This window comes from Ostrinia furnacalis, unplaced genomic scaffold, assembly GCF_004193835.3.
Source record: "Ostrinia furnacalis isolate ACB-3 unplaced genomic scaffold, ASM419383v2 OfSCF7582, whole genome shotgun sequence".
In the NCBI taxonomy this organism is placed as follows: domain Eukaryota; kingdom Metazoa; phylum Arthropoda; class Insecta; order Lepidoptera; family Crambidae; genus Ostrinia; species Ostrinia furnacalis.
The window spans coordinates 28,474-44,231 of record NW_021137821.1 but is presented as its reverse complement, the minus strand read 5'-3'; the positions used below and the strand labels follow the sequence as shown (position 1 = coordinate 44,231).

The 15,758-nt window shown below is 34.6% G+C and overlaps 1 protein-coding gene across 2 annotated transcripts; it reads left to right on the top strand.

Moving 5' to 3' along the window:
• The first annotated feature begins 311 nt into the window (after nucleotides 1–311).
• Nucleotides 312–13,680, top strand: LOC114365295 (sulfhydryl oxidase 1). Of its 2 annotated transcripts, XM_028321810.1 has the most exons (3): nucleotides 312–2,384; nucleotides 9,317–9,363; nucleotides 13,336–13,680. In XM_028321810.1, exons 1-2 carry the CDS (start codon nucleotides 694–696, stop codon nucleotides 9,360–9,362), a joined length of 1,737 nt encoding a protein of 578 aa, XP_028177611.1. In that variant the 5' UTR covers nucleotides 312–693; the 3' UTR covers nucleotide 9,363; nucleotides 13,336–13,680. The 2 variants fall into 2 exon arrangements, with proteins under 2 accessions (XP_028177611.1, XP_028177612.1); XM_028321811.1 differs by lacking the exon at nucleotides 9,317–9,363 and having other exon boundaries at nucleotides 13,336–13,352.
• Nucleotides 13,681–15,758: the final 2,078 nt, after the last annotated feature.

Here is a 15,758-nt window from a genome sequence, read left to right as displayed (position 1 = left end):
AAATATTATTTGCAAATTAATAATGTAGAATTGTAGAATAACGTCTACCGCTACATAATTATTTTAATCCACAGTCAGACTAGCTATAAATTTAACAAAATATCAGTTTTATCGGAATTAATTAATTTTTGAATCGAGTCACACGATATCATTCGATGACTTTGCGAATGCAGTACGATGATACGATTACTTTTACGTTGCGGCAATCACTAAAATTCGCTAAAATGACACTAATGACGTTTAAAAAGTGGCACGCTCGGCTTCATACAAATTTTGACACATGCTGCATCTATCCTTATCTGTGAGTGACATTAAAACTATGAAGTCGCTCAAATGTTTTGTTACCAAATGTTCTTTTAATTTTAATTGGTCAAAATAAATTTATAAACCATTGTTGAACCAATAGAAATCATTAAAAGTGACGTTGCGTTACGTTCTGCAGGCACTAGGAATAAAAAAGTAGTAACTACTCGTAGTGTAATCAACGAAAGTTATGAGAATTTGTCCAAGAAGTAAAATGTTTCATTGAATCTATGACGTATGCAGTTTTATCGCTATTGGATATACCTAGTAATCCAATAATTCCTTTCAATGCTAGTCGTTGTTAGTCGTCGCTAGTACGGCGGTCGTCTTTGTGGTGCTGTGTAAGATTTGGACAAGGTTTTATTTATTTGGATGTAATTGTCAACGACCATGAATCTTTGGAGTATAATCGCGATTGTACTAGTTCCTTCTATAGTAAATTGTGCTGTGATTGCAAACGACGGTGATGTTGATGAGCAAGGTTTATATAGTAAGTCAGATCATGTTATTATCTTAACGCAGCGAAATTTTGAGAAGAAGGTGTATAGCCAAAACCATGCAGCAATCGTTCAATTTTATAACAGCTACTGCGGTCATTGCAGAGGATTTGCCCCAAAATTTAAGGCTCTAGCAGCTGAAGTGGGTCCATGGAAAAATTTAATTCAGCTTAAAGTTATGGACTGTTCCATTGAGGAAAACAATGAGATATGCAGAGAGTTTGAAGTCATGGCCTACCCTTCATTACGTTACATTCATGAGCATTATGTGAAAGCAAACCACAATGTGGGTGATCGTATTCAAATGACTGACACTGCAGAAAAACTGAAGGCTCAAATAATCACCAAATTGCAGCAGGAACAGACTCTGGGCAGGATGAGATTTGCGCCCAAATTGTCTATTGCATCATATGCTTCTTATGCTTCAGTTCTTGATGATGTTCCAAATGATGTAATCTATACATTTTTAGTATTTGAAAATGAAAACTCAACTGTTGGATCAGAACTTGCATTGGATATAAATGATTATAACCACATAAAAGTAAAAAGAGTTTTTGATACTAGTGAGTTGGCAAACACAGCAGGTGTCAGCCACTTTCCAGGCCTTGTTGCTGTGAGTTCCATGTTGGATGCTAATTCGCTTACTCCAAAAAATCCAACTAAGCAAAATCTATTGGCAGCTGTGAACACATTTTTGAAGTCGAAAAATTATGTTTTCCCCACACGTGACACACCTGAGCTGGAAATGATTCATAATGATCACTCAGATGAGAAATTAACTTCAACTCACTCCGATGCTGTATACTACAGTGACCTAGAAAAGACACTGAAAACAAGTTTAAATACTGAAATTACAAGATATAAAAGCCTAACAGGAGAACCTTTGACTGTTCTTTTAGATTACTTATATGTCCTGAAAACCTTATTCCCATTCAAAAACAACAATCTCAAAGAATATATTGAAAATATACATGATACACTTCGGACCAGAAGTGAGTGGAATGGAAATGATATTTACGAAATTGTGAAGCGATTAGAAACTGTCCATGCACCAGTCTACATGTCACAATTAGAATATATCGGATGCAAGGGAAGTCAGTCAAAATATCGAGGTTATACCTGTGGCTTATGGACCCTATTTCACACACTGACTGTTAATGCTGCACTTAAGCCTGGCAACGAAGGGCCAAGAGTTTTAAGAGTGATGCATGGTTATGTAAAACACTTTTTTGGATGCACTACTTGTTCAGAACACTTTCAGGCTATGGCTGCTCGAAACAGATTATTTGATGTAAAAGAAAATGACAAAGCCGTGCTATGGTTATGGATATCACATAATGAAGTTAATTTAAGACTCGCCGGTGATGTGACGGAGGATCCAGAGTATCCAAAGATTCAGTTTCCAAGTGTAACTAGATGTCCCGAGTGTAGGCTAGCGAGAGGTGCTTGGAACTTGCCAGCGGTCTACCAGTATCTGCAAAGTGTTTATGGTGCAGGGAACATTCGTGACACAAGAAGAGCTAGATCAGCTGCAACTGCAGCAAGCCCTTTCTCCAACCTGGATATCGGAATGTTAAGCCTCCTGTACATATTATCTTTTATTATTCTCATTCTAGTCATTAAATACTTCTTAACAAAGCGGCTTTACCGAAAGCGTCATTACAAGCATGGGCGGGGTAAAGTATGAGTGTTCATTTGTGCACAAGTAACATCTGACCCAGTGATTTTACTCATATTTTATATATTTGTGCCTGTCTTTATAATTATTTATAATTTGATTAACAATATGATGTGGCACTCAATTATTACCATCATAATTTATTGCTGCTGATCTGATTTTGCATGTAACATATACATGCATGATATTTATTTAAATCTGGTTGATATATTAGACATAGTTCAATCATATTGTGTTCATATAAATTTATGCAATGAAATACATTACGGAAAATAATAATTATATTGAAATTCACTAAAGACTGATTTCATAAACTAACTTCCAATAGCTTTTAATTACATTTCATGTAGCTAAAATTTATTATTAAATAAAATAATTGAAACCACATTAATACTTTCATAGACATAAGTAGGTATCCACCATTTTATTAAATTATTTTGGTAGTCGGGTGCAAAATAACACTATGGAGTGTTTCTTCCACTATCTGTGCTTACCTTCGTACATTTGTAGGAGGGGCAAAGGGCCTTTCACACACTCACCTGCGTTATAACTTGGTTATTCGTTTTGTAATTCCGGCAAACTGTGAAAATTGTGGATAGTCCGTGAACGGCTAATTATTATTCAGTAATTTTAATGCATTCGTAATACGTAAATAATATTCGAATTGTTCGAAATTCGACTTTTATTCGAAAGCTTCTAAAACGCGCGGCGAAAGAAGTCGGACGTCGGTACCTAACTAGCATCATCATAACGCTTACCCCTCAAGTGTATTTTGCTCTCATTTTACTTTTTGCTTTTTATGCGCTTTTCTTAATATGTCATTAAGTAGGTACGTTCGGTAAGTGCTCGGAAGTAGTCTTTCAGTTATAAATAAATTAGGAGAAGAACAATAGCAGTTAAATGATCGTCATCGTCAGTTCGTTAACCTTCTTATATCTGTCGTTATGTGTATACCTACTGTCCCAAAATTCAACGATAAGCCGGCACACACTGGTTCAAGAAATGATAAAAATGGAATTAGCGATTTATTCACTTTTTTTGATGGTATCATGTGTAGAATGTCATAATAAACGTTTTGTTTAAGTTCTATTTTTCTGAGAAATGCATAGTTTTTGCTATATTACATGTTTTGTGTTTTATTTGTATGAAACGTTTCCTTCACGAGGCTCTTATTCAAAATGTTAAAGTTTGTTAGATATGACTACTTATAGGTTTTAAAGAGTCATACTAATAGAAGCTAATACAGTAACAACTTTGTCCCAGTGCGTCCCCGTTTAGGATATAAGTGATATTTTCTAAGGTACGAAAAAGTAAACAAAATATATGGATATAAGGCAACTTTATGATAATTTATTGATTTTCTAAAATAAAAAGAAGCTAACAATCATTCCAATCTTAATCATTTATTATTCAACATAATCATCAACATCTATAAATTCAAAAGTTTCATCATTATTTGAAGCTAGTAAATTTTTACTCTCATTTTTAACTCGTTTTTGGTCTTAATGTTGACAAAAAAGGATCCGAAGAAATAAGTAAATTATTTAAAATATCACGATTGGTCACTTTTCGGTTAAATTTACGCGTATGATTCTCTCTGATCTTTCTAAAATCTTTATTCCGCGATTCTGTAGCTTCTTCCGATAGTGCTCCTATTGGCATAATATCTAAGTGCAAAGCAAAACCAACTGACATGAATCATTTAACAAAATTAAAACAAAGATCTTTAGATATCGATATGTACAAGTATGGCCTATCTTCATTGCACGCATGGATACGGGCTATGGAGACTATATTACACATTACTTATAGACTAGAATTTAAAACTTGGACAGCAAGAGGAAATAAAAAAGCAAATATATGAAGTTAAAAATTTACTAGCTTCAAATAATGATGAAACTTTTGAATTTATAGATGTTGATGATGATGTTGAATAATAAATGATTAAGATTGGAATGATTGTTAGCTTCTTTTTATTTTAGAAAATCAATAAATTATCATAAAGTTGCCTTATATCCATATATTTTGTTTACTTTTTCGTACCTTAGAAAATATCACTTATATCCTAAACGGGGACGCACTGGGACAAAGTTGTTACTGTATTAGCTTCTATTAGTATGACTCTTTAAAACCTATAAGTAGTCATATCTAACAAACTTTAACATTTTGAATAAGAGCCTCGTGAAGGAAACGTTTCATACAAATAAAACACAAAACATGTAATATAGCAAAAACTACGCATTTCTCAGAAAAATGTAACTTAAACAAAACGTTTTTTATGACATTCTACACATGATACCATCGAAAAAAGTGAATAAATCGCTAATTCCATTTTTATCGTTTCTTGAACCAGTGTGCGGCACCGTAGGATGTAAAAATAAGAAAAACTATTATAAGATAGATTTTTTCTTATTTTTCCTAAAGTAGGTACTTAGGCATGAGTGACTACGTCCACCCTACCGGTGCCGGCTTATCGTTGAATTTTGGGACACGGTGTAACATAATATATCGCTATCATTCCCCAAGCTGTTGCTTACCTACTCTATTCTAAGTTTGTGAATTATGAACTTCCTTGCATTTTTGAAATCTTAACTTTTCGTTATCATCTGAACATCTAACATAACTCCTGAGTTAGTACTATTAACTATAGGTAATCTTCAACACAGTAGCCCAACATCCTCTGGGCGTGCCACGCTCTCCCTCCGCAATATAAGCGCATGTAAGCGCTATATACCTGACGTTCTAGCCTTCAAAAGTTGGTAATTACAGTTTAAGCTTAATGCACACAAATAGCAGAACTATTAACCATTTTGTATCTCAGTAATTACGGCGTAGAATAAGAATTTAAAGACTAAAGTATTTTAAAAATTGTATGTCATCGGTAAGACGCATTATTGCTTCATTGAAATCCATGCAGCGAGTCGTGTAGGTTCGTGTGTGTGTGGGCTCTTTAAGTTTTGGCTTTGTGAGCACCAGAGCAGGTTGGCATCACAATACAGGCATCGTATTTTTCACTATACCTATTTCATGACATCGCATTAAGCCTACTGTTAATAAAAACGAAACTACCACATCCTTGACCTGCTCTGACGAAAGCCAACTCTAAACGAGGTGAAATAATTAACCCATTTTAATTGCGAACCTAACTGTACTTACAAAAATAAAATATTATTATGAAGTTTATTCCAAAAAAATATTGCATTTTAATACCATACGAGGATTGTTCATTAATCATAATTTCTGATATCAAAACACATTTCGACTTTCATACGGCAGTCTAACACGTATTTTTATATGGAAAAATAATTTAATCATTCCAGTACAGAAAAAAAAATATGTAGGTACTTAGGTACCTAAGTTACTTTTAAGTGCTTCGCAATCCATTTTCTTTACAATACGCTGAAGTTTTAACCAACAAAATCGGTTTTTACAGAAAATATTTTATAGGTAAGACAATTTGTTATGTACCTATTATTTATTTTGATGATTAGTTTTATTATAAAACCTATTATAGGTTAAATGTAGGGTAGGTACAGTCACCTGTAAGAATTAAAAGAAAACACGCACCTTTACTAAAATTTAAATAATCTGTATCCACAATCCATTTTTCCGCGTAAAAATTGTCGCAGTATTAATTTATTAAAATAATTTTAGAATAATAAAAATAAGTACGACAATATTTAAAAGAATAATATACAAAATTTATTATGTTTATTTTTAGACAAGACCGCTCTTCCTGAGGTTAGTGGTTGATGGTGGTTTAATCCTACGCGTACGTTTAGAATTAGGAATTCTTAAAACGTATAGAAATAATATACTTGTACAAAGTCGGGCAGTTTTTCAGTACCACTTAATTGAGTCCTTAACTGAAGTGTGCAGACAATACTCTGTTAATTTATTTGTCTTGCGACCATCTGATAATGTACGTAAATGTAAGTCATTAACTTGATAAATATAAAAACTACGCAAGTAGTCAATTTCAGGTTAAAAATAATGGTTTAGTGCGATTCAGACGCCTCTTATATTTCTCGTATTCCTACTTCGGTCACTATTGTTTTCCCCGAAACATCGTCATGATATGAACTTGTATTTAACTTTTGTTCACATGTAATATTTTTTTGTTTGTTAGGTACTTACGTGACGCTCAAAAATACTTGCCTTTTTTCGGAGATTTAGCGGTGTTGTATCATCGCATTTTTGAGAAATGACATACGAATCCATTTTACTCTTCGCTAATCTGATTGCAAGAGCGAGAGATGTTTACATTACAGCTATCGCGATTTAGAACAATCTCATGCGCTGCGCGAGTTACATAAGTGGTTTAACTAGATATCTCCTCGAGTGTCTGTGAATTGCCTTTGATCTGTGTGATCTGTGTCCCACACCGGATGCCCTCGTTACAACCCCTTTATCCAGAGGTCTGACCTTTCGTATTGTATTAGATGGAGAATTGGTGTTGGTTAGCAACTAGTACCTACCCTATGAAACCATTTAGAGTTACATAACTTACATGACAATTTAGTGTTTTTTGTTTCGGCGCGGGCGGCGCCTTTAAACCTCTCGTGTTTTTTCAAAGCACTGCCTAAAATACTGTGCCGTATTTGAAGGTTAGTGATTATTTTGGATTTATTTTTATATTAAATAGTGCACATTTTAATAATAAATATCTCCCATCTTAAAGCCAAAATTGTAATAATTAAAATTTAACAGTATGGATACAATTAAAAAATATGAGTTACCTACTTATCTTTATTAAACCAATATACATAGTATTCTTACCTCAAGCTGTGCGTTACGCCATTCAGTGCCTAAACAAATGTCACAATTAAATATTAGAAAGAGATTTGTATGAAAGATAAATACCTAGGTGCCTAAAATACGATTAGTACAGGACCTACACGAAATACTTAGAAAGAAAGAAAAGTATTTATTCGATGCAAGTACAAAATAAAATAACAAATAGATTTATAATAAAACCAAACAGTAAGGTACATGCACCAAAATGGCATCTGCTCAATATAAGCCGTGACGGCAGAGAGCGCGTCATGACCACTGGTATCTGGGGGCACGGTAGTGCCCCCACCAAGTCGAGCAAAAGAGCGGCACGGCCGTACCATCCTTTTCTCGAAGCAATTCAGGCCATTTTCGACCCCCTGTAACTTCGTTGTGGATAAAACTAGAAGACTGAATTTTCAGTAACCATGCAGGCATTGTAAAGACACGGTACATTTCAAATTTCATTCAATTTGAACCAGTAGTTTAAGAAGTATAACGGGTCAAAGTTTTTTAATTTTGTCACTCACTGACTGACTCACCGATCATCAAAACTCTAAGGCACTTCTAGCAGACCTAGAAGCTTCAAATTTAGAATATAAGTAGTGTTTGGTGTATGAATCAAGGAAAAACTAAAATATTTGGGGGCACGGTAGTGCAACCGCTAAGACGAGTAAAATTTTTCAATTTCGGTCCAGTTTTCTAAATACATAAACTGCTGTCTACAAAATACAAAAAGAAATGAGATCCCATCAAAAACAATACTTATTAAAAAAACCAAGTCTCGCAACTCAGTTGTTTTACGGTAAAAAGTTGTGAGATCCATGTTATACCAAGTCCAGGCCAGGAAATCTTTAACGTTTTACATAAATATATTGACTTGGCCATCGCATGAAAACACGTGTAAATTAAATTATTTAGTGTAAATTAAGTATTTAGGTAAAAAGTTGTGAGATCCATGTTATACCAAGTCCAGGCCAGGAAATCTTTAACGTTTTACATAAATATATTGACTTGGCCATCGCATGAAAACACGTGTAAATTAAATTATTTAGTGCGATGGCCAAGTCAATAATTTATGTAAAACGTTAAAGATTTCCTGGCCTGGACTTGGTATAACATGGATCTCACAACTTTTTACCGTAGAACAACTGAGTTGCGAGACTTGGTTTTTTTAACAAGTATTGTTTTTGATGGGATTATTACTACTGGTATCTTATTGCAAAATACTCTACCTAAGTACCTCCTACCATACAAGAAATAACTGTATTTTCAATGTGGTCGGTTGAATCGAAATTAATAACAAAGACATTGCATCCACCGGTTTTTGATTATGTTTTAACGGTCTCGTCTATTAGTATTAATATTAACTTCCTGTTAACTGTTGTTTTAGGTACACAATTATTCAGCTAACGTAATACAATTACATGTCTTCCTTAGATTTAAAATAAAAAAATACTTTAAATAATATCAGTTCATGCAATTTTAAATCGTAGCTAAATCTATAAAGCTAAAATACTACCCTTATCCGTGCCAATACTACCAACAGATTTAAAACTCAATTAAATATGTAAAAAAGTATGCAGTGTATTCTGGAAAAACGAGACTAACAAAAAATATTGTAATGTAAATAAATACGTACTATAGATTACATTCCTCATTAAGTAATTTTTATAAATAAATTATGAGTCACTATACCCATATTTTATGTATTATAATATTACCATTTATAATTTTGTAAACATGTAATTATGTAACATAAATATGTAGGTAAGTAACTAATTATATAAATATATAAACATATCAGTCCAAACATAAGTTTTATAAATAAGTATGTAGATCTAAAAATCTGGATGCTATATTGTGATGGCTATTTACATTATCACTGTTCAAATATAAAACATTCCATCAGTACAACATTAATAAGCAATATTATAATGAAAATTACAGATGTTGGAAATAATGCGATGTATTAAAAGTGTTTGTGTTAATTTTGTTGTTTCAATTCTAATTATTCGTACAAGCAGTTTACATGATGATTTACCTACCATATTTTTGTATTCAGTTTGCTCCTACGCATCTGGGCGGGAAGTGCTACCAGTTTAGGCTAAGGTCAGTTATGGAAGAGTATGAGAGTCATTATTATTTGAATGTGGTGGTGGGTGGTGTGGATATTATTTAGTATTAATAATATATCGATTGAAAAATCTAGCTGGAAACATTAATGCCTGAGACTAATCGCAGCAAAATCTGATATTTAATTTATGCTATGAAGCAATAAGCTTTAATTTGGAGATTTAAAATCATTATTAATTTAGATATTTACTTATTTTTATGAAACATGTCATGTAATTCCATAATAATATATCCATATTCTGATTACTACTATTTTTCATGATGTTATGCATCTTGGCCGAATTATGTATAAAAATTTAGTGCGATACCTCTATCCGCGATTTCGTTAAGATTCCATGGAAACTCCAATGCTTAAAATTGAAAACATTTACAGATTTCAATAAATTGTAATGATATGTTTCTCCCCAGGGATGATTTAGAAGCACCATATTTAGTTAATTCCTAAAATTCGAATGCCCCATTACTTAGCTGACTAAATCTAATTATGTAAATTAACACTGGTGTTAAATGTTTCGTTGGTGGTAGTTCTCAGTTTAATGTGGATGTGCTTGGTGTAGGTGATCATTTAAGTTCAGTTACCAGCACAGAAGTGCCTCGCCCGTTCCTCTAGTTTAAGAGTATTTAGGTAATAATAACTTTATTATTGGCCTGACGCTGGTGTCACGATTTTATGCATCTGTTATGTCCTTTTTGTAGTCCTGGGTTGTCTGGTGGCATTTGCTGTTTTGTTAATTTTCAATATTGTAGTATGTCGACGATGTGCTTAAAACCCAATTAGATTTTTATAACTTGCACCGGGTGTTCGTTAGATGAGCAATTGGTATGATTGTGCAGCATCAATACTGCTGCTAGATCATATTATATTACTACGCCTACGGTAATATAGATAAAATTACCCTAATATCACGATCACTCATTTCCATATTTTTTTTAATTGCTTTTTGTAGTCACATTTGTTGGCAAAGACGTCTTTACGTGTCTACCCATCACTCAAGTTTTTCTACAGATAACATGACTGCGTTTGTTGGGCATGGTCATCCTAACTGCTGATAAATTAATATAGCCTTAAACGGTGCACAGTTATAAGTTAAAGTTATAAGTTAAAAAGTGTTATAACTTATAACACTTTTTACATGTCGTTTACTTTACGGAAACTAAAGTTATGAGGAAACGTGACACGGGCCACGGGGACTATTCCCACCTCTCCTCCCCATCACAACTCCTGTGTAGCCAGGATCTACATCTTGACCGCCAAAAAATCCCAACCAGTGAAGGCCAAGTTTGTCCCGGGAACAGGAAACATGTTAGTGGTTTTAAAAAATCTAGATGATTTAAATGTAGATGATTCAAAAGACGATTTAAATGTAGATAGATAGGTTGATCGTATATTTGATTTATTTATGTATGGGCTGAATGTCGTGATATTTATCGTGACTTAACTTGTATGTTATGCAAATAATAGGAACTTCATTCACTTTGAGTGTTTCAATAGGTACCTACTAACTAGACAAGGTTGTCATCTATTAGAAATAGTACCTACCTACTTACGTCATGAGAGAACCATTCGTTAAACTACACTCGCGAGCAAAAGTATGGAATCACTTACATGAAGTTGTTTCCACGCGATCTTGTGAACTAACGAATTTGTTAGTAACAAAAAAGTGGCACCATTTTAAAGATCAAACTTTTAACTTTAACGTGATCCCAAATTCATTTAAATCACACCAGTATTTAAAAAGATATCGCGGTTGGTGTGAAGAAGTAAGGAAAAAGACATGTATCAACTGTTTGATACGTTGCGAATTGCGGCCTATTTACCCCTTATAAAAGCACGTGTTTTCGGATTTTTGCTTTCACACGTTGATCCATACACATCTCCGCTTCTTTTGACACTTTACCTGGGATTCTACACCTTCAGAAGCAGCACAAATCGTTGCAATATTGCAAGAAGGGCTCAACCAGCGGGCTGTCGCACGTCAGCTCCACATAAGCCAGTCCTGGGTTTCGAAAGTTTTAGGACGCTTTCGGCAGACTGGTGACTTTATCTGGAGACCAAGTTCTGAACAGCGCCGGTGCACATCGCAGAGGGATGACCGTTTTTTCATGTCAACCCCTCTATGAAATCGTCATTTGACTGGTATCGAAGTCCAGTAAGAGCTCAAAAATGTTCGTAGGATAGCTGTTAGCAAGTGGTCAGTTCGTCTAAGATATAAGCAATAGAATTTGACTCAAAAAAGGCCTGCCACAGGCTCGAAACTGACGGCAGGTCACCGACATATACGCCTTTAATTTGTTCGCATACATTTTGATGGGAAGACGAGTAATGGAGGCGAGTTTTGTTCTCCAAAGAATGCAGACTGTGTTTGCAGTGCGGCAGTCGAAGAGGTCGGGTCTATAGGCGGCCTAGGGAGCGATTTGTGCAGTACTGGAGCGCTGAAACAGTGACTTATGGGGGTGGCTTGCTCGACTTCCCATCGAGATGTGTACGAGCAAATTAAAAGCGTGCTTATCGGTGACATGTGATCAGTTTCGAGCCTGTGGCAGGCCTTTTTGGAGTCAAATTCTATTGCTTATATCTTAGACGAACTGTCCACTTGCTAACAGCTATCCTACGAATATTTTTGAGCTCTTGCTGGACTTCGATACCAGTCAAATGACGATTTCATAGAGGGGTTGACATGAAAAAACGGTCATCCCTCTGCGATGTGCACCGGCGCTGTTCAGAACTTGGTCTCGAGATAAAGCCACCAGTCTTCCGAAAGCGTCCTAAAACTTTCGAAACCCAGGACTGGCTTATGTGGAGCTGACGTGCGACAGCCCGCTGGTTGAGCTCTTCTTGCAATATTGCAACGATTTCTGCTGCTTCTGAAGGTGTAGAATCCCAGGTAAAGTGTCAAAAGAAACGGAGATGTGTATGAATCAACGTGTGAAAGCAAAAATCCGGAAACACGTGCTTTTAGAAGGGGTAAATAGGCCGCAACTCGCGACGTATGAAACAGTTGATACATGTCTTTTTCCTTACTTCTTCACATCAACCGCGATATCTTTTTAAATACTGGTGTGATTTAAATGAATTTGGTATCAATTTAAAGTTCAAAGTTTGGTCTTTAAAATGGTGCCACTTTTTTTGTTACTAACAAATTCGTTAGTACACAAGATCGCGTGGAAACAACTTCATGTAAGTGATTCCATACTTTTGCTCGCGAGTGTAGATAATAATGATTGACTACGAGTAAAGCATTGTTAATAAGAGTTAATAATTATGTTATTGAACGATCTGGTAGGGAAGTCAATTAATAATCATGCGATTAAAGTAAAAAATAGTTACCTTCCAGCTTCTTATCTTACTTACGGTTATAAAATGTTATCAACTGTACATACAATTTTAGAACTTAACATAGGAACTGATTATTTTCTACCTATTTCAAGTCTTTCTTCCAGAGTTCTTTTAAGAAAATAATTACCGTACCTGAACACGCGGTACCTACCTAATTTTGATGCTCAAATTTTAGTGAGCAAGCGCAGATTTAATTTTATTTCCTAAAATGAACTCTGGATCTAAATACTAACTTCATTAATTTATAGGGCGTTTTTCTTAAGGCGTGTCATAGCCTCGACGAAGCCTTGCTAAGTACTAACGGATGTGATTTCGTAGTAAAATGCAAATCGGATTGCCCCATGCCCCGTGTGTTTCCACGATACATCTGTTATTATTATGACTATCGTATAATTTTTGCCTCTATCTGTCGCCGCAGGAAAAACGCCTATTAAATTACGCTCATGTTTTTCCTCGCCGAGATTCAAAACCAACACTCAAACGTTTATAATACTCACCATACTTAATCGGTTTACTTTTTATCGGTTTAATTCATGAGAATGTAGCACTAATGATACATTTATTTAGCTAGGTAGTTTCTATGAAAATAAAAAAATAAATTTCTATTCCAGGTACATGGGTTAGATATGAATTGAAGCAGCGAATGGCGTTCAAACTACATCTACCTTAGGCCAAAAACCTTTGAAATATGCTAAATATTGTTATTTTGTAGTATCATCTGTGAAATGTCTATATTTTAATTACTGTAATACATAACGATAATGTCTTCTTATTGTATTTGTCCTAATATTATGTATTCGCCTAGTAAATGCGTTAAGTAATTTATTTTATAGATCTAAATAAATCCTTTAATTCACTTTTAGCTACACAATAAGATTTATTTACATGTTGATGTAGATAATTACGAGTAAGTCATTATGCTGTGTTGTTTACTGAAATATACTTGATATTTTTTTACGTAAACCGTTTTCTTATCATTTTACTTATTAAACTTTACCTTAGATTAGTTTCGCAAAGCAGCAAAGTACGGCATGTTCGAATTAAAAAAACTAGTGCGAGTAGTGTGAGCACATTTAACATCAATTACTTATTTCGTTTTGCAAGTCTTAAAATCATAGCTGGGCATTAACTCGTTAATCCGTTAATCGTTAATTAACGAAGTTAACATTTCTATTAACGGATTAACTTTTAAGTTAACTTTAAAAAATGTTAACGGACTCGTTAACTTCCGTTAAATTATCCTAAGTCCGTTAATCGTTAATCCAGTACCTACTATTTACCAAAAGCACGCTGAAAAACAACGTTCTGACAAGTAGGTACGTTCGGGCTTTCAGAACTTTTAGAACCCAAAACAACAGTTTTTGTAATCAGATCACTAACGACACTTGTTAGTATGTGTGGGACAACTCTTGCAACTGAATTTAAGTCCAGTTTTCCTCAACCGATTGAGCTGAAATTTGGTATACTTAAGTAAGTACGATGACAATGCAATGTTATGGTACCATTGAGCTGGTCTGATGATGGAGTCAGGAGGTGGCCATAGGAATTCCTAAACGACACGGTGGAAACTTATCGAGTTTGGGTTTTCTGGATTTGTCTTTTCGAGCACTTATTGTAATTGAACCAAGGCTCTGAGATTGAGATACTACTAAAAAGTGTAAAATAATTAGTTAAAAAACTTTTTTAAAAACAAGCTTTTATTCTGAAATGCAGTTGTACTAAAACGAAAAAAATAATTGTACTTATGCAAGGTTCAAATAATTTCGAAAGCTTATAGCGCAAACAAAAAAAATTGGCCAAGTGCGTGTCGTGGCACGCGCAGTGTAGGGTTCCGTAGTGGTCCGTCATTACCACAGTATATTTCAGAAGCAAGCAATTACTTCATCTACACTTTTCATATTTTCTTCTAAGGAGTTTTCACTAGTTAAGAAATTTTGTAATACATTTGAGTTAAATGACTATTACTCTCAAACTAATGGATGAATCTTAACCGCTATAGTTTTCCTTGAAAGTTCATGAATAGCAGTATTATCACGAATTTTTCCAGATTTTTCAAGCCAACAGTTTAGTTTTAGAGGGGGGGGGGGACGCCCTACTCGAACAAAAATTGGCACTTTAAACTTTAATAATTTGCAAACAGATCCCTAAATTGAAAAATGTCTTAGGAACTCCTAAGACATTTTTAAGACCTATCCAACGATACCCCACACGATAGGGTCAAAGATGAAAAAAAAATTCATCCCCACTTTACATGTTAGGGGAGCTACCTAACCTAAATTTTTTTTTTTTTTTTCAAAATTTTATTCTACCGTTTTGCCGGCGCAACATATCTCTACAAAATTACAGCTCCTTAGTGCCAATAGTTTCCAAGCAAAACCTCGGACAGACAGACAGACGTATCGAAACTAGGGTTCCTCGTCAGGACTACGGAACCCTGAAAAAGAGGAACATACAATTATTTTTTCGTTTTATTATCATGTGTTAACGGATTAACGATTAACGTTAACTTGCGTTAAATCTTGTGAAATGTAACGTTTTAACGTTTAACGAAGTTAATTTTTTTATTAACGGTTTAACGATTAACGAAGTTAACTATTTGATTAACGGTGCCTAGCTATGCTTAAAATTGACATAAATTAGTAGTAGAGTTCTTAGATTAAGTTTACCTAATCACTGTTCTTGTTAGGCATACGGCAATGGTGCAAGACTTACAGCAACAATTCAGTAGACCATAAAGTAGTTAAGCTCAACAGCTTTTCAGCGGAAAAGAATCAGAGCCCCGATTACGGTATTTTTTACCGTCAACAATCCAGACACGCTTCTCGAATCTGCGATACGATTGGTCGTTCAACAGCGTACGTCAGCTGTTTTGACCAATCGTATCGCAGAATCGAGAAGCGTGTCTGGATTGTTGACGTTAAAAGTTACCGTAATCGGGGCTCAGTTTATTTTAACTTCTGTTGAGACTGATCTAAATAGTAGTCTAATAAACATGCCGATAGGTGGCGCTCTAGGGGAGTTTGCTATACATTTA

What these genes read in the sequence shown, in the direction of transcription:
- LOC114365295 (XM_028321810.1), top strand. Translation starts at nt 694, where the DNA reads ATGAATCTTTGGAGTATAATCGCGATTGTACTAGTTCCTTCTATAGTA. An exon ending in ATCGGAATGTTAAGCCTCCT is followed by an intron (nt 2,385 to 9,316) that starts GTACATATTATC and finishes TTTTGTATTCAG; the next exon opens with TTTGCTCCTACGCATCTGGG.